This window comes from Rana temporaria, chromosome 5, assembly GCF_905171775.1.
Source record: "Rana temporaria chromosome 5, aRanTem1.1, whole genome shotgun sequence".
Taxonomy (NCBI): domain Eukaryota; kingdom Metazoa; phylum Chordata; class Amphibia; order Anura; family Ranidae; genus Rana; species Rana temporaria.
This window is the reverse complement of record NC_053493.1, coordinates 350,414,925-350,439,763: the sequence shown is the minus strand read 5'-3', so window position 1 is coordinate 350,439,763 and position 24,839 is coordinate 350,414,925. Positions and strand designations below refer to the sequence as shown.

The 24,839-nt window shown below is 42.4% G+C and overlaps 1 protein-coding gene across 5 annotated transcripts in view; it reads right to left on the bottom strand.

The window, feature by feature from the left end:
* Positions 1 to 24,839, bottom strand: part of RALYL (RALY RNA binding protein like) — a 1,196,807-nt gene that overhangs the window by 179,497 nt on the left and 992,471 nt on the right. For all 5 annotated transcript variants that reach the window (XM_040354532.1, XM_040354535.1, XM_040354531.1 and 2 more), the window contains one exon: positions 3,514 to 3,589. In XM_040354532.1, coding sequence (XP_040210466.1) covers positions 3,514 to 3,589 — 76 coding nt within the window. The remainder of the gene's footprint in view (positions 1 to 3,513; positions 3,590 to 24,839) is intronic.

Below are 24,839 nucleotides of genomic sequence, written 5' to 3'. Positions count from 1 at the left end.
TGGCACTTATTGAATTCAAGGTTTGCGGTCAGTTATTACAATGTAATTTGGCATCAAACTTACTGAAAGTCATTTTGGTGCCATTTTCAATTATAGCAAGCGTTTAAAACAAAAGCACGAATGTCTTGAATAGATGCTGATTCTGTCACTTTCTCTGAAGACTAATCAGTTGCTCTTTAGGTTCAGCACCATTGATGGCTATCCTCACAGTCAGAAGCTAATCGGCAGTGACACATCTTATAGCTCAAAGGCTGCTGAAAAGAAAATGTATTAGAGATTTCAGGAAGCACCATAATCGCGCAGAGACATTTAACTGATGGATATTACATTTCAAGTAATATTCAAGGCCTACATGTAAATTAGACAATTAAACCACACCACTTCATTTTTTAAAGGGTTCTTAAATAAATTTGCACTAGCAGTGGAAGATTATGGAGCAGAACCATTGTATACAATGTTGATGAACATTATGACATTACGTAGATGTGGTACAGCTACAGCTGAGGACCACTTATAGCTGAATTTACATAATTAGAGCATAACATGTGGGGAATACAACGACACCCTTCACTTCCATTTGTTACATTTTTTACCATCCACATTGCCTAATAAAGTATATATAAACCCACTACAGTTGCAGCCCGCCTATCCATGGCCTCCACCCCCATTCTCTATACACGGCTGCTATTTTGACAGGACACTGTCACCCCCTATTCGTGCATCCGGCCCCTTTCAGGATGCCAGGCGTGTGAATTACAGTGGTGGGTGTGTTTTTTTTGAAGCACCTGATTAGAGCCAGAAACTCTAATAGGCTTTAAAATAGGGTGGGCTTGTGGCATAGAGTATTGCACCAGGAACCCACCCAGGTGTTACAACAGCAAATGAATATTCGCTATTGAAACACAGATCCTCAACCCGACCAATCAGAAGCACGTCTGAGACCCTACTTCTCATTGGCCGAAAAGAGAAGAGTCCAAATTGGCCGCTGAGTAGGAGGGAGGAAACTGAAGCCGATGCGATGGCCGTGGAGAGCAGGGGGCGGGAAAGCAACTGATGAAGCCTGGGAGAAACGCTGCCCACCCGACCGACCTAATGCTGACCGACCAGGAGGTTACTGTTTGCCGCCCCCCCTCAAAAAATAATTACTACTGGTCGCCACTGAAATCCACTCACTAAAATGTAACCACTTGCTTACTGGGCACATAGCTTTCAGCACTGTCGCGGTTTAAATGAAAATTGCGCAACGTGGAACGTGGCTCCCAAACAAAATTGACGTCCTTTTTTTCCCATAAATAGATCTTTCTTTTGGTGACCTCTGCGGTTTTTATTTTTTGCGCTATAAACAAAAAAAGAGCGACAATTTTAAAAAAAACACAATATTTATTACTTTTTGCTATAATAAATTCCCATTTTTTTAAAAAAAAATAATAATTTCCAGTTCAGGCCGATACGTACTCTTCTACATATTTTGGGGGAAAAATTGCAATAAGCGTATAGTGATTGGTTTGCACAAAAGTTATAGCAGCTGCAAAATAGGGGATAGAATTCTGACATTTTTTTTTATTATTTTTTTTTTACTAGTAATGCCGACACGCGCGCCCCCCAGTGGCCGGAGGACCAGAGGCCGTAAAAAGATGCCCTCCCGGCATTGTAGAGCCACCTTGTGGCCTTTTTTTTGCTATGGCCCGGGTTGAAGAAGTTAATGTAAGCTTTAGGATGTTAATGAAATGTGGATATTTTCAAATCTGTCACTTTCATTAGAGCAACACCTGGTGATCCTGCCATGAAGATCCTTGTTATAGAGTGACTACATGAGCTTCTGTCTCAATTGTGCTCCTGTGTTGTCACCCTGTTACACAGGCTTCTGAATTAGACTACTAGTAACTGTTAGTTATTTTAAAGTCAAAATCGAACTAAGTCTAAATCTACTCCCACCCCAATTGTAAGACTATTGTATCTACCCTGTGGAATAAAAGATGCATATAGTTTCCTGTTTTGAAGCTGCCTGAGTTCGGTTACATGATTGGCTTCAGTGTAGAGGAGGGAGATAGCCCGCAATGGATGCCCCATAGTAAGCCTATAGGTGACACTTTGGGTCACTGCACAGGCATTTTCAGCTGTTTTCAGCGATCTCTCCTGTACACTGAAGCGGTTGCTGGAGAGATCATGTGACCACACCAGAGCGAATTCAGAACAGGTAAGCATATGTATTTTTTTATTTTTTATCCACAGGGTACTGTAGATAGAATAGTCTTATAATGAAGGTGAGAGTAGGTTTAGCCTTAGTTAGATTTTGACTGAAATTCAATTTTAGCCAACAAAAGGTCAATCTGTTAGGGTCCTCTTTTATGATGTAACAGCATTGTAGCACCCAGTCTTCTGTTTCTAGTAGTGCTTTTTTGAATTCCTACAACTGTGTTCTTTTGCGTGCTTAGTTTAGTTGTGAATGCACATCAGAATTAAACCTACAACCAACCCAAAGCCTCTGGTTGCACACAAGATTATTATTATTATTACAAGCATTTATACAGTAATTTACGAACGGCGTAACAAACTGTACATTCACATATGTCCCTGCCCTCAAGGAGCCAAGGTCCCTACCTCACCTGCACACATACATGCTAGGGCCAATTTAAAAAGAAGCCAAATAACCTACCAGCATTTGTTTCAAGTTTCGGAGGAAAACTGGAGTACCTGGAGGAAACTCACACAATCACAGGAAGAACATGCAAACCCCATGAAGATGGAGTTCTGAACAGAATTTGAACTGAGGACCCCAGTTCTGCAAGACAAAAGTGCTAATCACTGCAAAAAAACACCTAAAGGTAGAATTAGAAACACCAGAAGTCTGAAAATCTGAATGCCATGAGGTAATGTATATTGTGTAAGTCAGGGTAAATATGTACATTAACAAGACAATATAAAAAGAAAGAACAGGGGCTGTCAAGGATGATATTGATATATATACAGGCATACCCCACTTTTAAGTACACAATGGGGTTTATTTAATAAAATCTGGAAAGCGCAAAATCAGGCTCACTTCTGCATGAAAACCAATGAGCTTCCAGGTTTTATTACCAGACTTAATTGAACAAGCTGGGGTTAGAAGCTCATTGGTTTCTATGCAGAAGTGAGCCTGATTTTGCGCTTTCCAGCTTTAGTAAATAAACCCCATTCTGTACTTAAAAGTGGGGTATGCCTGTATATATATATATATATATATATATATATATATATATATATATACACGAAGCAAGAGAGAGAGAGAGACATCCAATGCGTTGATATCCAAGGGTTAAGCGTCTATTGATTTTCTTTTATTGTACGTTTGTATACAATTTTGTTAGAGATCTTTAGTGATTTTGTAATAAAAGATGTGAATTTTACAGCTTTGGATATACTCCTGGTGGTCACCCTTGACAGCCCCGTTTTTTTTTAAATATATATTTACATATTGTGTAAGGGGAAAGCATTTTCCAGGAGGAGATAAAAGAAACATTTGATTAAACATACCTGTACAAAGATGATATTGGTCTTTTACTTCCCAACTTTGGTCTGTATGGTTTTGGTTCACCTGCCATGTTGATATCTGTAATAAAGAACAAATCCATTAAAACTGGGAAACAATCTACTTATACTTATTTGTATAGTGCTGAAATGTATTCCTAGACCAGTAAAAAATATAACCTTGATGCTGATCATGCTCCTGGCAGAACTCAAACCAAGAAACCACCCTTACAAAATGTGCTACCTTCTCAGCCACCATGCTGCCCTACTATTGTCAGAGAAAAAAAAGCTACAATATGTGTATTTTTCCTTTAATAATCTTAGCTTACTGTACTTTTGTACTGATAGATTTTTGCTATTTACTGATCTCTGTTCTGCCATCTTCTCCTAGATTACTCAACAACATTGAATGCACCTTCGTTAAATAAAAACCTACAAACACCAAGCACTAGGATTTCAATAATGGCACTGTAAATCACTAATCCCAAATGCACTTGCTACATACACCTGCTGAGAACTGACGTGTTTGTTATATGCAGACTGACAGGTTAAGCTTTTTTTTCAGCAGCAGGGATGTAACTACAGATCATGTGGCCCCATAGGAACATTTTAATGGGGCGCCCCCCTGACCTCCATACTGTCACTAATAACAAAGTATGTCTAAATCTAGGACAGGTGGCAGTACATTACTAGAGACCACTTTTTGGAATAGTGGGTTCAGTTTAGGACATGTTCAGCAAACATTACTTATTTCAGGTGCCGAATCCCAAGTCAAAAACCACATTTTAAAAACAGCAATGCCCATTTTCTAGGCTAATCGGCAAGGCATTGTCAAAGCCGAGCAGCGATTTTAGTGATGCTTAAAGTGAAAACTAGACCAGAGGAAATGCAAGCTCAATGGAAATTATGCCCTTGGCAGAACTTGATCCAAGAAACCACCATTGCAAAAATTCCTACCTTCTTAGCCACCATGCTACTCTACTATTGCCAAGAAAGAAACTTTTCCCCAAATAATCTTAGCTTACCATATTTTTGTATAGACAGAAATATTTTTTTGCTAGATTACTCAACGACATTGAATACATTGTTTTTGGTCTTTGAGTTAAACTATATCCAAAACACAGTAATTTATTTCCATCTTTGTCCCTTTTGGATAGCTTTTCCTCCACTTCTTGTTCCAGCGACAAAACAGGAAATATCTTGAAATTTAGAAAAAATGCCAGTTCTCACTGGAAGAGGTGTCCCCCTTAGAATATTCCCCTCTATATCTGCTCAAGTTATAGTTTTTTAATTTCCTCCCAGCCCCCTAAGAAGATCTAAATGTGGGGGGAAGGGGTGTAACGAGCAAAGGCGGGCTTTCCGATCCTGTGACCAGAAGCTCTCAGTCATAAGTATGCATCAGAGCTGCTGGCTACAGCTTAGTTGTGGTGCTAAGAGCACACTCACTTAGACACAGATGCATATGTGTGGAAGCTGGGAGGGGGAATGGGTTAACAGGATAAATATAGACAGTTAAGACCGTAAACTTGCAGCCCATGAACTCCCAATCAGCACTCTCAGCCAATGGTGGAGAGTGCTGATTGGAGTTGTCTGGCGGGGGGGCTGGTGTCTCCCTGTTAGAACACAATAGCTCAGCAGGGGAGATTGCTATACTAATTTTGAATAGTTAGTACATCGGCTCCAAACCAGAGCTGACAGTTTTTTTTTGTTCAACTTGCTGTACCAGGAGAATTTATCAAAACTGGAGCAGTCAGAATCTGGAGTATCTGTGTATGGCAACCAATCAGATTCTGTCTTTAATTTTCAAAGCCTAATTGCACAAGCTGAAGATAGACGCTTATTGGTTTCCATGCACAACTCCTCCAGATTCTGGCTGCTCCAATTTTGAGAAATTTCCCCCAATGAATCTTCCAAATAACAGACCGTATTTGCACCTGAAGGGGGTTTTAACACGTCACTACTCCACCTAAAGTATAAAAAAGAGTGTTTGGGTTTTATTATAGATTTGGAACTTTAGAATGGAGAATGGAGAGTGCAATATTTTTTTATTTAGTTCCGCTATAGAAATAAAGGCAGTCACCTAAAAAAGAGTTTGCTGTACAATGAAAAGTTATTAATGAAACATTAAGTACTTTTAATGTTTCAACCAGATACCAGTTTGCAAGTACCATGATTTCAATAATGACACCTGTGAATCACTAGAATCCCAAATGCACTTAGCACATACACCTGCTGAGAACTGATGTGTTTGCTATATTCTGACTGACAGCTTAAGTTGTTGCTACAAGCTGCAGGGGCGTAACTTCAGATCAAGGGCCCCATAGGAACATTTTGATGGGGTCCCCTGGGGACCTACCTACTGTTATTAGTAGGTATACATTTAAGACAGAAAGCAGTAGAAATGTCAGCTGATGTGGACAGGTTAGAGGGGGGCATCAGTGCCGGAAGTTAACTTTTAACATTAGCTTAACAGCTAACTTCTCAGTGGCTCAGTCTTTTTTAACATTTCCGATCTTAGGCCTTCAGTGTAAATCCTCCCACCCCTTTCACTGTATGTCCGTGCTGAAAGAGCTGATCTTGTAGCCAGCTAAAAAAATAATAATTGTCATAATATTGTATATCATGACATCATTTTTAGCACACAATTACTCTATAACCAAAACTGAAAATGTGATTCTTTACAGCATGACGAAGACTGCATTAGGCATACAGGGTTAATTTCAGTGTTGGACAGGATAACTAGAAGCTCTAAGGGCAATAAACCTACACTACTAAGATAGCTAAATAAATTCTCCCTACTACAAAGGGGATCTGTGACTAGCAACATACGTTCTGAAGTCTCCTCCTATGCACCCCAAATCATCTTGTAGGCAGGTGCAGATTTCCCTCCATCTAGTAGGTGGCCGTTATTACAGATGTGGGGGAGTCTGTTAGGGGACTTGTCTCCTCATGGACTCGTTAGTTGTCAGAGAAACGTCAACTGTCTGGTTGGACCCTCTCAAGATCTCTGGAAGCCATCTTGGTGTATAATAGGGTACCCACATCATTCTGGCACACCTGGAGGGAGTGGTAGAACAGGGTGGGACAGTGACCCTGCTGGTGAGGGTGCATTGGGAAGGGAAAGGTTTCTGACGAGTTGGGTCAACTCAGGAACAATAAAATGAAAAACATCAAAAAGAGAGGGGCGCACTGACTCAGTACATTACCAAAATACATTTTATTTGAACATAAGATTATTTTCAGTGTTTTTGATTATCCCTCATTCGATGTAATGTTTCCTTTCATTTACTGTAATAATATGAGAAGTAGTGGGGGTGGGACTGTTAATAATCATATCTGCAGCACTACTGGATTTGCATTATTTTTTCATGCACACATATTTTCTAAGTTGAATCTGCCTGACAAGCTCCCAGAATGGAAACCCTTTCCATCCCCAGTCCCTAAAGCAGGCAGTGGTAGTGATAATGTTTATGCCATTATGCCACTTAGTAAGTACCACTGTTATGGATGGGTAGACTTGCTATTACGCAACAAAATCTGCTTACCATGAACAGTGGGAAAAAACCCAAATCGAACAAGGATAACAGGGTAAAAAAAGTACTATCCAGCTGTTAATTGTCCATAATAAATCTGCTGTGCTGAATCCCTTTTAGCCTAGGTTCACACTGCTGCGAATTGAAAATCGCGGTAAAATGCGGCTGCCCGAAATCGCAAAAAGTAGTACAGGATCTACTTTTTGAAATCGCAGATGCAGCGTCGCACTGATTAGGACAGTGCCATTGCCGACAATTGCCGCCGATTTGAGATGCAATTTGACATGTCAAATCGCATCTCAAATCGTTCCAAATCGTACCCAGTGTGAACCAGGGCTTATACATACTTTTGTTATTGGCATAATTATATTGAGTAATTCTCTCTTAACTATTATCAGTAGATTACATGTGATTGCTAAAAAAAAAAAAATATTCCAACTTCCAGCCTTGGAACCAAAATCACATGGGGCTGGTCTTAAACAACAGAAAGGATAAATCAATATGAAGATGATCGGCAAGCTTCTGTTGCTGGTTCTCATGAAGGCGTAGAGATTTCCGTTGGCACACCCACTGAATTAATTTTTCAAACTTATTTGCTAATGCATACACTCATATTAAATGCATTTGTTGCAGTCCCCATTGGCAGAGAGCATTGAACATTGGCATAATGCTGTTTATTTAAATGCAAATAGGGTGGGCAAAGTAATCTGTGTGTTCAGAAATAAATGTAAAATGAATCTATAATTGCTCACTAAGGTAGGAAAGGCACATGTGACAAAGCAGCAGCTCCAATTAACTCATACTTCATGCTTTCATTACCCATACACCAGGCTCTCAGAGAAAATAAAGCAGCATAAGTATCTGTATTCATCATTAACCCTTTCATGCCTATGCCTATGTATGACATTTGGTGTTTACAAGTTAAAATCCATATTTTTGGCTAGAAAATTACTTAGAACCCCCAAACATTATATATATATTTTTAGCAGAGAATCTAGAGAATAAAATGGCGATTGTTGCAATATTTTATGTCATACGGTATTTGTGCGGCGGTGTTTTAAACACAACTTTTTGGGAAAAATTTACTTTCATGAATTTTAAAAAAATGAAAAAGTAAAATTAGCCCAATTTTTTTGCATAATGTGAAAGATGATGTTATGCCGAGTAAATAGATACCAAGCATGACACGCTTTATAATTGCACGCACTCGTGGAATGGCGACAAACTACGGTAACTAAAAATCTCCATAGGCGACGCTTTAAACTTTTTTTACGGTTACCAGGTTAGAGTTACAGAGTAGGCCTAGTGCTATAATTATTGCTCTCGCTCTTACGATCGCGGCGATACCTCACATGTGTTATTTGAACACCGTTTTCATATGCGGGCGCGACTTCCATATGCGCTTTCTTTGCTGCGCAAGCTCGCGGGGAGGGGGGCGCTTTAAAAAATTTTTTTTTTGTTTTCTTATTTATTTATTTTTTCTAATATTAAATTTTTTTTTTTTTTTTTTTACATTTTGATCACTTTTATTGCTGTCACAAGGAATGTAAACATCCCTTGTGACAGCAATAGGTCGTGACAGGTACTCTTTATGGAGGGATCGGGGGTCTAAAAGACCTCCGAGCCCTCCTTTGCACTTCAAAGTATTCAGATCGCCGAAAACGGCGATTCTGAATACTGTGTACTTTTTTAAATCCGGCGCCATTGGCATCTGAGAAACCCGGAAGTGACGTCATGACGCAGCTTCCGTGGTTTCAATGCGGACACTGAATCAAAGCCGTTTACGGCTTTGTTTCAGAGCGCGCCGAGACGCTGGAGGCGCCGGATCGTGGATCGGGTCTCCCGGTGGGACGGGAGGCCCGGTCAGAGCGGCGAGAGGCGGCGGGAGGGGGGGGATGTCCCCTCCCGCTTCTCCGGCATAACAACCGAGCGGCTTTTAGCCGCATCGGTTGTTATGTTTGGAAAGCCGATCGCCCGCTCTGAACAACGGTACCGGGATGATGCCTGCGGCTGCAGGCATCATCCCGGTATAACCCCTGAAAGCCGAGGACGCATATATGCGTTCCGTCGGCGTGAAAGGGTTAAAATGTAAATTTGCATGCAACAATGAATGAGAGCCAAAGCCTACATGTATAAACTATGGCCTTTTTTTTTGTTTTTTTCACAATTTTTATTATAGGTACACCATTGCTAAAGCATGCGCTGCTGAGAAAATATCAAATGTTAGTGAATTAGTCACATATGGGGTAGCTGAATTATCACAATGGTATCATTATCATAAGTTTTCAAAAATTCTAAATGACTTTCAGTTGCTTATGTAAGTGTCTGATGCTTATGTAGTAAAAAATTCTAAGCATTTTTTTTTTTTTTTTTTTACATTAGGCTGACCTTTATAATGTTTTTTATCGATGAAACAAAATATTTAAAAGAAACCTGTTGCTTGCTAGCTGCCAGTTTGTCATATTGATCCATAGGTGGCAATGCTTTCTGTAATCCCGAGTTTGAGCAAGCATGCATAATGACAAAGTCACAGAGAAGTCAAAGGCCGAGGTTAGTGAATTTGAATACATTAAAGCTACTGATTAATCATGAGAGCCAGGTAGCTTCAAAATAGTAGGTCAATTTCAGGGTCCATATTCCTGAAATGTGTCGGTGTTCGCGCTTCCCTCTTCCTGGGCTTCCCCAGTGACGTAGCAGAGGGTATGTCAGAGGGTGCGGGGTCACGTGACAGGTGGCCATGCCTCCTCTATATATATATAAGTATATAAGCTCCAGCACGTCATTCGCTGGGCTGTGTCTAGCGCTGATAGGAGGTCGGGGATGCTGCGCTCCGGATGGATCTTCTCATCGCTGGAGCGGAGATCACCCGGCCGTCGCAGGATCTTCTCATCGCTGGAGATCACCCACAGCCGTCGCAGGATCGGGACAACGTTGGAGCAGGAATCCGGGAACGAGTGGATTATCACCGCTGGAGTTTTTTTTTTATTATTAATAAAGGACTTTATTCTACGTGTGTGTGTGTTTTTTTTACAAGACTTTACACTTCCTTCGTGAAATGGTAGGGCTACAGTGTACCCCATTACCATTTCACACAGGGGGGGGGGTCAGGATCTGGGGGTCCCCTTTGTTAAAGGGGTCTTCCAGATTCTGATAAGCCTCCCGCCCGCATACCCCCACAACCACCGGGCAAGGGTTGTGGGGATGAGACCCTTGTCCCCATCAACATGAGGACATCCTCCCCATGTTGAGGGCATGTGGCCTGGTGCGGTTCAGGAGAGGGGGGGCCGCACTCTGTCCCCCCCCCTTCTTTTCTGCGGCAGGCCAGGTCAACGTGCTCGGATAACGGGTCTGGTTATGGATATTTAGGGGGAACCGCACGTCATTTTTGTTTTAAATTGACGGCGGGGTTCCCCTTAATATCCATACCAGACCTAAAGGGTCTGGTTATTGAATTTGCGGGGACCTCCGCGCATTTTTCTTTTCTAAAAGTCCGTGTCCCATTGACTACAATGGGGTTCGGAGTTCGGGCTCGCACCGAACCCGAACTTTTTTTTTTTAAGTTCGGGTTCGGACCCGAACATCCAGGTGTCCGCTCAACTCTAGTCAGGACTGTTTTAGCAAAAGGGGGCCATACTAAATTTTAGGTTATTGCTGATCGGTGTATAGTAATATGCATGATGTAATAGTTAATGTTTCTAGACAGATTATATTTAAAAAAGACAGTAAAATATTCTACAGTGTGATAAACGTACGTGAACTTGTTCAAGGGATAATGAATTTGTGTTTGCTGTAGAGAAGCATTGTACTGCAATATAACTGTATGTATGCAGGGTCATGCCAGCATTACAGTTTGCCATATCTCAGTGTTTAATATTCACAAAACGAGTCAATCTGATTTATGGAGGTTACTGACCTTAACAGGCAATGAGAAATTATTATTTATTTTATTACAGGTTTTCTCAGATTCCAAAAAATCATACTACATTTTATTAACACAAGATTGTATTGTAAAACAGAAAATGTTAACCAGCAGTAGGTGCATCTCTAAAGCAGGGGGGGCCTGGAGGGCTGCCAGTTTGAGACCTCTGCTCTAAATGGTACTTCTGCTTAAGCAATTTATCACTAATGGGCAGCATAAAAAATAAAATAAAATATCGTCTATGAATTATTCTATCAAAATTTTCGATTCCATATTTCCAGCAGACAAATGGAGCTCTAGGCTCCCATTCAATATATCTTTAGCCAAAACCTCTCTTTTTTTTGTTTGTTTGAAACACAGTGGGACATTCCAATGGGCAGGGTCAGTTTAGGAGCACTGTATACAGCGCTTCTTCACTGCCCCAAAGATGCTGCTTGCAGGACTTTTTTCCCGTCCCGCAAGCCCACCGCCCCAGTGTGAAAGCACTTAGGTTTTCACATTGGCGAAGCATGAGAGGCAGTTTTCAGGCAGTTTTCAGGCGCTGTTTTTAGCACTAAAACACCTGAAAACTGCCTCAGTGTGAAAGGGGGCTATCCACTCTGTAATCCCGCTGCTTTTCTCTTGCTGCATGCTCTCTTCCTTGTGATGATCCTCTTGCACAGGTGAGCCACGGCTGCAATGGGGGCACAGTGAGCTGAATATGCAATGGGGGCACAGTGATCTGACATTGCAATGGGGGGAACAGTGAGCTGAATCTGCAATGGGGGCACAGTGAGCTGAAGTTGCAATGGGGGCACAGTGAGCTGAAGTTGCAATGGGGGCACAGTGAGCTGAATCTGCAATGGGGGCACAAAGAGCTGAAGTTGCAATGGGGGCACAGTGAGCTAAATCTGCAATGGAGACACAGTGAGCTGAAGCTGCAATGTAGGCACAGTGAGCTGAGGCTGCAATGGGGGCACAGTGAGCTGAGGCTGCAATGACACAGGTGAGCTGAGGCTGCAATGGCACAGGTGAGCTGAGGTTGCAATGGCGGGCAGAGGTGAGCTGAGGCTGCAATGGTGGGCACAGGTGAGCTTAGGCTGCAATAGTGGGCACAGGTGAGTCTGTCATGGTGGGCACAGGTGAGGCTGCTATGGTTGGCACAGGTGAGGCTGCAGTCATAAAGTTGTTAATATTTATTTTTGTAACTAAATTCTGCATAAAACATTTAAGTGTAATTTCATGAGATAATTTATGGGGGTGTGTTTGGGGGGGCGGTGTAGGGTAGGGATCAGTTGGGGCAACTAGTGGCGAGTAACCCTTAAGGCCTGACTAGTAGCTCAGGATTTGAAATTTTGAGCCCTGCCATACACTATACGAAAAAATTGGCTGAACCCATTTAAAAAAAAAACAGACATTCGCCCATAAGAGCAAACGATAGTGCCATAATGTAATGACCAATAAAACATTCAGTGGACATAAATGAATCAGTTTTTTGTTTGTTTTTCTACATATACCTAGTGCAAACAGTTCGGACGGGAAACACTAACCTTTCAATTTATCATTCGTTCGGCAGAAAATTTCCAATCTAGTCCTTCATTTTTTCGGCTCAAAAATTTCCCAACAATTATCAATTTTGTGCCCATTAACTGGACGAAAAACAAACTGGCCAAATGACCGAATTTCAGTCGATTTTTCGTATAGTGTATGGCCAGCATTAGTGTCTCAAGAAATGAGATAGGCCATCAGTACATCATGTGTGATCAATTTTCAGCGATTGGCACCATAGCTTGTAGACTCTAAAACTTTCACAAAGACCAAATAATATACATTGATTTGGGTTATTTTTTTTACCAAATATATGTATGTAGCAGTATAAATTTTGGCCAAAATTTATAAAGAATAATTACAAATGTGCTAAATTTTATAACACAAATGATAAAAAAATATATATTTTTTTTTTTATAGAGAGAAAAAAAAAAAAACTGTGGTGATAAAATACTACCTAAAGACAGCTCTATTTGTGTAAAAAAGGGACAAAAATTTCAAATGGGTACAGTGTTGCATGACCGAGTAATTGTCATTTAACCACTTCTAGACCTCCGCATGTACATATACGTCGGCAGAATGGCACGTACAGGCACATTGGGGTACCTGTACGTCCCTGCCTAGACGTGGGTCGGGGGTCCGATCGGGACCCCCCCCCCCGCTACATGCGACGGTCGGATTCCTGCAGGGAGCCATCCGGGACGAGGGCGCGGCTATTCGTTTCTAGCCGCCCCCTCGCGATCGATCCCCGGAGCTGAAGAATGGGGAGAGCCGTATGTTAACACGGCTTCCCTGTGCTTCACTGTGGCGGCTGCATCGATCGAGTGATCCTTTTTATAGGGAGACTCGATCGATGACGTCAGACCTACAGCCACACCCCCCCCCTACAGTTGTAAACACACACTAGGTGAACCCTAACTCCTACAGCGCCCCCTGTGGTTAACTCCCAAACTGCAACTGTCATTTTCACAATAAACAATGCAATTTAAATGCATTTTTTGCTGTGAAAATGACAATGGTCCCAAAAATGTGTCAAAATTGTCCGAAGTGTCTGCCATAATGTCGCAGTCACGAAAAAAATCGCTGATCGCCGCCATTAGTAGTAAAAAAATAATAATAATAAAACTATCCCCTATTTTGTAAACGCTATCAATTTTGCGTAAACCAATCGATAAACGCCTTTTGCGATTTTTTTTACCAAAAATAGGTAGAAGAATACGTATCGGCCTAAACTGAGGAAAAAAAATAATTTATATATGTTTTTGGGGGATATTTAGTATAGCAAAAAGTAAAAAATATTGCATTTTTTTCAAAATTGGCGCTATATTTTTGTTTATAGCGCAAAAAATAAAAACCGCAGAGGTGATCAAATACCACCAAAAGAAAGCTCTATTTGTGGGGAAAAAAGGACGCCAATTTTGTTTGGGAGCCACGTCGCACGACCGCGCAATTGTCTGTTAAAGCGACGCAGTGCCGAATTGTAAAAACCCCTTGGGTCATTTAGCAGCATATTGGTCCGGTCCTTAAGTGGTTAAAATGTGAGAGCGTTGAAACCTGAAAATTGGTCTAGTTAGGAAGGGGGTTGCCCAGTGGGAAAGTGGTTAAATAGCAAGCTAATATTTTAGCCCCAGGTACGTACATAAAAAAAAACTATATACAGAAGCAAGATTTTTGGAAATATATTGTTTCAATAAAAGATTACATATATAGACTAATCATGCTGACATTTTATGCCTAAACATTATTAAACATATCTAGGTAGAAGATCGGCAAGCACTACAAAGGAAAATACATAAACAAAAATTAGGTCTCTTTTTGTCAGAATCAGACTTAACAAACACCTATTTACATAAGCTATAGCTATAGAACACTATAGCTTGAGGTGCATAATGAATGAATAATATTTGTGGGATTATGCATGGCATAGGGTTTATTGTATTTATCATCTACATTCGCATGTATTATCACTGAGTCTTTCGTCTTTACTTCCATACTGCGGTGCTAAAAATTCAGTCTTCTGATTGCCATCATCTTGCTGAAAATGTAAAGCTTTCACATTTGTATTAGCTTCTAGACTGTGCTTGATAATCTCCTCGACCAGTTCTACCAACAAACAAATCTATTCAAGGTGCAGCTAAGAAGCTTATGCATATTTTCACAGACAATATAAGACCTTGTTTGATTAACTATGGGAGGACAGCTCTCCAAACAACCATTCTGTCTGCATGAAAGATATCCTGGTTATTTTTCTTACAAGTGATTTGGAAGCAAGCAAAAGTTGCTATTATTATTATTTTATCCATAATATACTGATTGGCAACACTCAAAAATACCACCTACTTATATATAAATCTAAAAAAAAAACTTCAGCCTCAACTATTTCTGCAGGTCGATAATCCTGTCCCAGTGCCCCTCTAGGAAGAGAAAGATACTGTAAGTGGCCACAGTCTCCAACTTCCTCCTCTTCATTTGTAATGCCGCATACACACGATCATTTTTCAGCATGAAAAAAACTACATTTTAAAAAAATGTCATTTAAAATTATCGTGTGTGGGCTTCACATGATTTCGGGTTCTGAAAAGGGAATTTTTTTTCCCCCGAACATGCTGCATTTTTTAACAACGTTTTAAACAATGTCGTTTTTCGGGTTGTAAAAAATGATCGTGTGTTGGATAAAACGACATTAAAAACCTGCGCATGCTCAGAAGCAAGTTATGAGACGGGAGCGCTCGTTCTGGTAAAACTACCATTCGTAATGGAGTAAGCACATTCATCACGCTGTAACAGACAGAGAAGCGCAAATCGTCTTTTTCTAACACGGAATCAGCTAAAGCAGCAGCAAGGGTGGCGTCATCCGCATTGGAACTTCCCCTTTATAGTGCCGTCGTACGTGTTGTACGTCACCGCGCTTTGCTAGAGAATTTTTTTAAAACGATAGTGTGTGGGCAACATCGTTTTAATGATGAAGTTGGAAAAAACTATGTTTTTTCTACATGCCGAAAAACTTAGTTTTTTTCATGCCGAAAAATGATCATGTGTACGCGGCAAAAGACTGGTAACTACACACATTTGAAGAATGCCCCCCTTATGGTGGTGGTTGAAATGATAGCTTTAAAGGCAGCAACAAATTATATTGGGTTTATACACCTTGCTCTGACATATATTGTTGACCATACAGACACTATCAAATTATTATTATTAATAATATACAGGATTTATATAGCACCAACAGTTTGTGCTGCGCTTTACAACATGAAGGCAAACAGTATAGTAACAATACAATTCAATACAGGAGGAATTAGAGGGCCCTTCTCATTAGCGCTTACAATCTTAAAGGAAGGGCCAAATGATACAAAAGCTGATAACTGTGGGGAAATGAGCTGATGGAGATAGTGGAAATACAGTTGAAGGGTTTTTAGGGATCACCTAAAAGTCGACAGAGTAGGAGATAGCTGGACAGATTGGAGAAGGGAGTTCAATATGATGGCAGAGGCTCAGGGAAAAGTCCTGGAAGTGAGGTTGGGAGGAGGTGCCAAGGATGCTAGAGAGCAGGAGCTCTTGGGAGGAACAAAGAGAAGGATTTTGTTGTTATTTTGAGACTAGGTTAGTGATGTAGCTGGGGGCCGAGCTGTGGATGGCTTTGGAGGTTATTGCTAGTAATTTGAATTTATTTGTTACTGGGCAATGGGAAATGGGAAAATCAAACTCAAAGAACCCCTATCAACCTCTGGGGGAACCCTGGTTAAGAATGACTGTTGTGTCACCACTGTAGTTCATTGTTTTTTTCCTCCTGTTCCATAACCAAAGGTTCATACTCTACCAGCTCCATACAAACCTGGAGCTGGGGGAATGGTCTGCAGAAGCCTGCACATTGCACCCACAAGGCACTGACTGCCTGCTCCAGTGCAAAGTGTTAATAAATGCAATTTTTTTATTTTTTTTTCAATATGGGTTCAGTTATAAAAAAAAATTTCCACTAAAGGTGGTAAATGCCTTTAATGTGATACCAAAACAAATACCAACAAGCAAAGTAGCTCCTGATTTTAAAGGGTATCCTTAAGTGAGTGAAAGTATATTTCTAAATTGTGCACAACCTAAGCAAGGAAATATCCCAAACGTTACACTTTTTAGACATCTGTCTTCGACAATGCATTTTACCCTTAAAGGAAAGAACACATTCATAAGAAAAGAAGAAAAGAAGAAACTGAACATGACCAAAGTTTTTCTAAAAAGTTCATGGTATAAATATAACGCAATCACACTGTATGACTTGGATGTTTGAAGAAATCCCTTGTACTGTACATGCCTGCATCTGACTCAAACACCCAATTTAGGATTTTTTAGATATCCAAAATCCGGTGCAATACTTTAATGGTAATCCAGTATCTTAGTTTATTAAGGACAAAATAGATTTTTTAGCTATGTATTATAACAGCACTGATTCATTCACATTCATTTAGGCAAAATAGTCAATGTCCAGCTTAGGTCTTTAAGAAATTGAGTTCATGATACTTCAGATAGTCGTTACTATGGCCCATCATCAGGCCCGGACTGGGACAAAAAATAGGCCCGGGCATTTTAGACTGAGCAGCCCGGGGGGGGGGGGGCACGCGGCGGGGGTTAATGATGGAATGCCCGCACAGAGAGAGAGACTGCTCCACATTTGTGGCACAGAGAGAGAAATCACTCCACATTGCTGGAACAGAGAGAAATCGTTGGACATTTCCCATTGTTGTACTGAAGTCAGTTGATAGATCGGAGTCTGTATAACCAGTCTGCACATTGATAGATTGAAATTTCTGCTGAACTGGCAGATTTTCACTCTATTTATGATGGCCTAAGTCCACCAGTCTCTGAGTTTAATAATATCCTCAAATCTTCTGAAAGGGGTTCTCCACTTAGGTTTAGAAATTCACTTTGAACTCCACCTTATTCCCAGAACTCTCATTATGTATTAGATGTGCAAAGAATAAGGTGAGAGAACATCTAATACCTATAAAGAGTAATGAAAGTAAGGTGGAGTACAAAGTGAAATATCTGGAGGGACTGGCTGAGGTTAAAACAGGCAGGGAGGAAATTAGGCATCACCTCCTTACTGTCTGTCAAATGCCTCTGAAAAGTGACATGAGAATTGATAACTTTTCAGTGGAGTATCTGTGAGTGCAAGCCTTTTGGCTCACACTGGTGCTCAACATTTTTTTTGGGGGGAAGCAATCAAACTGAACAAAAACATCAAATGCAGCCACTGTGCCCCATTATATGCAGCCACTGTGCCCCATTATATGCAGCCACTGTGCCCCATCAAATGCAGCCACTGTGCCCCATTATATGCAGCCACTGTGCCCCATTAAATGCAGCCACTGTGCCCATCAAATGCAGCCACTTTGTCCCATCAATTGCAGCCATTGTGCCCCATCAAATGCAGCCACTGTGCCCCATCAGATGCAGAAACTGTGCTACATCAAATGCAGCCACTGTGCTACATCAAATGCAGCCATTGTGTCACATCAAATGCAGCCAATGTGCCCCATCAAATGCAGCCACTGTGCCCCATCAAATGCAGCCACTTTGTCCCATCAAATGCAGCCACTGTGCCCCATAAAATGCAGCCACTGTGCCCCATCAAATGCAGCCACTGTGCCCCATCAAATGCAGCCACTGTGCCCCATCAAATGCAGCCACTGTGCCCCATCAAATGCAGTCACTGTGTCCCATCAAATGCAGCCACTTTGTCCCATCAAATGCAGCCACTGTGCCCCATCAAATGCAGCCACTGTGCCCCATCAAATGCAGCCACTGTGCCCCATCAAATGCAGCCACTGTGCCCCATCAAATGCAGCCACTGTGCCCCATCAAATGCAGCCACTGTGTCCCATCAAATGCAGCCACTGTGCCCCATCAAATGCAGCCACTGTGCCCCATCAAATGCAGCCACTTTGTCCCATCAAATGCAGGCCAGCAGGCCATTTGGGCATTTTTTTCAACTGCCCCTGAACACATTTAATGTTATCCTATGTGTCCATGCACACATTCGTATTTTTTTGCGTTTTAAAGCAGTTGGGTTTAGGCTCGTTTTTTCAGAAGCAAAATTTTGGGTTCAGACGCAAAAGTTTTAGCGTTTCAGACGCAAATCGCGGCAAATCGCTGCTAAACGCGGCACCGGCGTTTTGCCGCGATTTCGTTTATAGGCGTTTTTAAAGGTGACCTATTTTTTTACATTAGAAATCTCAAAAATGATGGCAAATTATGAAAAACCATAAAAAAACATTAAAAAATGTAATTGCTTGCATTGCATTGTGGACAATCCACAACTTGTGGCAGGTGACGTGGCCAGGTGACGTGGCCAGTGGACAATCCACAACTTGTGGCAGGTGACGTGGCCAGGTGATTTGGCAAGTGGATAATCCACTTGTGGCAGGTGACGTGACAAGTGGGCAATCCACAACTTGTGGCAGGTGTCGTGGTCAGGTGACATGGCAAGTGGACAATCCACAACTTGTGGCAGGTGACATGGCCAGTTGACGTGGCAGGTGACGTGGCCAGGTGATGTGGCAGGTGACGTGGCAGGTGACGTGGCCAGGTGACATGGCAAGTGGACAATCCACAACTTGTGGCAGGTGACGTGGCCAGGTGACGTGGCCAGTGGACAATCCACAACTTGTGGCAGGTGACGTGGCCAGGTGATTTGGCAAGTGGATAATCCACTTGTGGCAGGTGACGTGACAAGTGGACAATCCACAACTTGTGGCAGGTGTCGTGGTCAGGTGACGTGGCAAGTGGACAATCCACAACTTGTGGCAGGTGACATGGCCAGTTGACGTGGCAGGTGATGTGGCCAGGTGATTTGGCAGGTGACGTGGCAGGTGACATGGCCAGGTGATATGGCAAGTGGACAATCCACAACTTGTGGCAGGTGACGTGGCCAGGTGGCGTGGCCAATCCACAACTTGTGGCAGGTGACGTGGCCAGTTGACGTGGCAGGTGACGTGGCCAGGTGATGTGGCAGGTGACGTGGCCAGGTGACATGGCAAGTGGATAATCCACAACTTGTGGCAGGTGACGTGGCCAGGTGACGTGGCCAGTGGACAATCCACAACTTGTGGCAGGTGACATGGCCAGGTGATTTGGCAAGTGGATAATCCATTTGTGGCAGGTGACGTGACAAGTGGACAATCCACAACTTGTGGCAGGTGTCATGGTCAGGTGACGTGGCAAGTGGACAATCCACAACTTGTGGCAGGTGACATGGCCAGTTGACGTGGCCAGGTGATGTGGCAGGTGACGTGGCCAGGTGACGTGGCCAGTGGACAATCCACAACTTGTGGCAGGTGGCGTGGCCAGGTGACATGGCAGATGACGTGGCAAGTGGACAATACACAACTTGAGGCAGGTGACGTGGCAAGTGGACAATCCACAACTTGTGGCAGGTGACGTGGCCAGTTGACGTGGCAGGTGACTTGGCCAGTGGACATTCCACAACTTGTGGCAGGTGACGTGGCCAGGTGACGTGGCAGGTGACGTGACATGGCAAGTGGACAATCCACAACTTGTGGCAGGTGAGGTGGCCAGGTGACTTGGCCAGTGGACAATCCACAACTTGTGGCAGGTGACGTGGCCAGGTGACATGGCCAGTGGACAATCCACAACTTGTGACCAGGTGATGTGGCAGGTGACGTGGCCAGGTGACGTGGCAGGTGACGTGGCAGGTGACGTGGCCAGGTGACTTGGCCAGTGGACAATCCACAACTTGTGGCAGGTGACGTGGCCAGGTGACGTGGCCAGTGGACAATCCACAACTTGTGGCAGGTGGCGTGGCCAGGTGACATGGCAGATGACATGGCAAGTGGACAATCCACAACTTGTGGCAGGTGACGTGGCCAGTTGACGTGGCAGGTGACGTGGCCAGTGGACAATCCACAACTTGTGGCAGGTGATGTGGCCAGGTGATGTGGCAGGTGATGTGGCCAGGTGACGTGGCAGGTGACGTGGCCAGGTGACATGGCAAGTGGACAATCCACAACTTGTGGCAGGTGGCGCACTCGGCCAGCTCAGTGGCCTTTTTGCAGGACATTAGAGCAGCCCAGGGGGCAAATGCATTCTTGCAACCAGCCCAGTCCGCCCCGAGGGCCTTGGTACACCTCTGGGTAGAAGTGACATGCGGGCCGCCGAGGGCCGTTCGCGGGCCGCCGAGGGCCGTCAAGGGCCATTCGCGGGCCGCTACCGGCCCGCGGGCCGCCGCGGCCCACCGGGCATATGCCCAGTATGCCCTATGGCCAGTCCGGGCCTGCCCATCATGCTAAACCTTCCCCATCTCCCTATTTAATTTTTAACCACAAATTCTGCTACCGTAAGATCGATGTCTCTACTCTTTATGAAATATCCAGCAATTACTTTACTCCTCCAGAGAATATGGCTACAAATAAAAATACTGACACAAGAAAAAGTAAATATTAAAGGAAGAATGTTTTCAATCCTTGGGTCCTGGAATGAGGTCAGGATTATTAGGATTCGGAACACTGCTATAGAAGAAAAGCAGAACAGAAATATACAACTATATAAAACTTGGCCTCTGATCCAATCTTGGAAATGAAAAGCTATTTGTTGCATGCTTTCTATAATCCAGTGCTCTAAGATATTCAGCCTTATGCCTAAAGCTCTTCAAGTACTGTGCAATGTAGGGCTACTGAAGGTTTCTAGACACATACGGATACCACTTAGCATTAGTGATGGTATTTACTGTAGACCTTGTACTGGATAAAACGATGGCCAAGCTATGAGACATTTTTTACCAACATTATGTATGATCATATCTCTGTGTACAGGTTAGCCTGATAAACTGCAACCAGGATACTTGAGAGTTGAGACCTGTCATGCTCACCCTTTTAACCATTATTTTCAACTTACCAATCTACCAATATAAGTACTTGTAGGGGTACACATACAACTAGTGAGACATTGTGTGCTGAAAAGAGAAAAGTAAAAACGTTCCTATTGTCACCATGTGTATAATAGAATGTAAATGCTTGAGTAAATGTAAGTCATTTTTGTAGAGTGCATACATAACTGCATGAACCTGCTCAAAATATTTGTGTTAATGACGTTTGATTCCTGTTGTAGTGGAAATGACAGTTTGCTGACAATTAGTGCTACCAGGCTGTGGGAGTATTTAACAGCCTGAATTGCACTGACCTTTCAACAGTTCCCTACTTACTGTACCATTGTAATTATTTGCTTTAACAAAAAAATGTTAGATGGAAAATAGTGGTCAGTAGTACTGTATAAGACATATAAAAAAGACAAAAAAATGTGAGCTTTCACTAATCCCTTACCCAACACATGCAAGCTGCCGTATTAAATACCCTTGTGTCAAAACATACATATCTATGTGTATACAGTGCTACTACATATCGAGCGCCTAAATCTGAAATGTATATAGTATACCATGAATAAACTATAAAATATGATCCTAATAACCAGTGCCGGCCCAAGACATTGTGCTGCCTGGTACCAAGAATGAAATGCTGCCCCCCCCCAAAAAAATATACGCCCACCAAAATGCCCCCACATCCATTATTTTATATCATGATAACTAAAGTGGACCTATCATGGCTCTATACATGTATATAGGAGTATAAAAAGGACCTGTTATGGCTCTATTCATGCAATTAACCCCACGGTGGAGCGGAGAGCGGAACAGGAGGAGCGGTTGGGTGGCAATTAGCCCCACAGTGGAGTGGAGAGCGGAGCATGGGATGGCATGCGGGCGTCAATTTGCTGCCCCCCTGAAAGTGCTGCCTGGTACAATGGTACCATCGGGTCCCATGGTAGGGCCGGCCCTGCTAATAACCCTAGTATGTGCAATATACACATCTTCTTGTAATTACTATAACATAAAGTGCACCATGCTATAAATAAAGTACCATAAATCATTAATAGTGCCCCATAATGAAAATACACTTCTCAGTGCCACAGTCCTTTAAAGTGCAGAGTGCTTATAGCTAGTTGAGAAAATGCTTGATATTTATCATGAGATACAAATAGAGCTAATGATTTCAGAAGCAATAGCCACAAATATTGTATAGGGTCCCTGCAGAAAATATATATTATTCCATTCTCTCAAGTTTAGCACAGTTGCTAAGTGGTTAGCACTTCTGCTAAGCAACACTAGGGTTGTTAGTTCAAATTACTACCACGGCACCACCTGTACAGAGTGTTTGCATTTTCTCCCTGTGCCTATGTGGGTTTCCTCTCACACGTCAAAGACATACTTATAGGTGAATTGGCTTCTGTCTAAATTGGCCAAATTAGCTTTATTATGTGCATGTAAGAATGTGTTAGGGACCTTAGATTGTAAAGCTCCTAGAGGGCAGGGACTGATGTGACATATGTATGTAAAGCACTGCATAAATTGAGACAGGTATCTGCACCCCCCTCCCCCTGGAAGGTGTCAAATGTGACACCGGAGGGGGGGAGAGATCCAAAAAGTAGAGGTTAACTTTTCGTGTGAACCTCCACTTTAATGGCCCTGGTATGGTAATTATTATACAATATGGAATTCTAATTAGAACTGGGAAAATAAGAAATTGCAATTAGTAAAACTTATCAGCAAGTAGCAGGAAGCTTAACAACCCCATCTTTTCAATAGAACAGCAGTATTTTATATATATATATATGTATATATATATATATATATGTATGTATATATATATATATATATATATATATATACATACATACACAGAGAGAGAGAGAGAGAGAGAGAGAGAGAGAGAGAGAGAGAGAGAGAGAGAGAGATAGCTGCGCTTGACTAATAATAGCTTCTGTTCCGCTGTTCGCTTCAATTAATAATTAACGCTGCAGCTTGCTATTATGAAACTTGGCATCTAATTTTTGCAACAATGTTACCAAGCTGGAGGGTGCATTTTGCTTCTTTTCTTCCTCAGACAATTACCCGCTATTTTTCATTACAGGCATTTCTCCCTCATAATTGTTAAACTATGTGCCGTGTTTATTGTTGCAGTGTTGATTAATTTTTAAAACATGTTTTTTTCAACTAATTGGAGTTAATGATGTTCTTCACTTATAACAGGCAAGCTTATTCTGCAGACTTATAAGACAGCTCAGTCATTTGCTGTAGAACTATTTTCCTAATTTGTTTTCATGTTTTTTGAATGACATCATACATTATAAACACATTATAAACACTATAGGGGGAAAATGAAACTGAAAAAAAATCACAATATCAAGTAGTATAGTTTAAAGTAAGAATACATATTTAAATTCAGACTAGTAAGGGTTGAATCACAATAGTATTTAATAAAATGCTTAAATATTTATGTGGAAAATTACCTCAGATTACGAGCATAATCCGTTCTAGGAGAATGATCGTAATCCAAAGTACTCGCATATCAAAGCGAGTTCCCCATTGAAGTCAATTGAAACGAAAATAATTTGTCCCCCAGTGACTTCAATTGCATGCAATACCGCATGCGGCCAGAGGTGGGGGGGGGGGGCGGAGAGCCTTGGAAAGGGCCGAAAAGCCCAGAGGACACCTCGGCTGACCTCGGCAAACCTCGAAAAGACTCAGTTCCCGAGCCTCTCCGAGGTTTGCCGAGGCCAGCCGAACTGTCCTTGGGCCTTTCTGTGCATTTCCGAACTGTGAAGATCGGAGCCGTTCGGCTCTGGCGCCCCCCACCTCAGGCTAAATGCGGTACTGCACACCGCTTTGGCCTGAATCCTGCTCATTTTGCGAGACAACACACGCAAACCGAGTTAGGATTTTTTTTAAATACAGTGCTCGTACTGCGAAACGCTCATTAACCGCACTGCTCGTAATCCGAGGTTCCACTTGTATAAGAACAAAAATCACACTGTTAAGCAAATTCTGTTTTCTTAACGTATAACTATCTGCAAAATCAAATTGACACATGTGATGCAGTCTGCCTCAGGAGCAAAAACTAGGAGGTTTTGTTTTCATTTTTCGGGGGCTTCCTTGTAATATTTTTATTAACTGTTAATCTTTTTAGCGGATGTATTTTTTTAATCACTTCCTTTAGAAGGATGACAACACTGTTTATTCATCAGTGAAATCTTGCAGCAGTGTTGTCAGGGTAAATTTACATGTACATGTGGTTTTAACCTGCCTGGCGGTGTTCCCGAGTCTGACTCGGGGTTAGATTTTCCTGCTGCGAGCGGTAACCCCGAGTCAGACTCGGGCTTGCCTCGCTAGATCCACAGGCAAAGTTACTTACCTTGTCCCTGGATCCAGCGATGCCACCGCGCTGTGTGAGCGAGCGGGACCTCGCTCGATTCACACAGTGCCTCCGTGTGACGCCGATCTCCGTTCCCTGCGA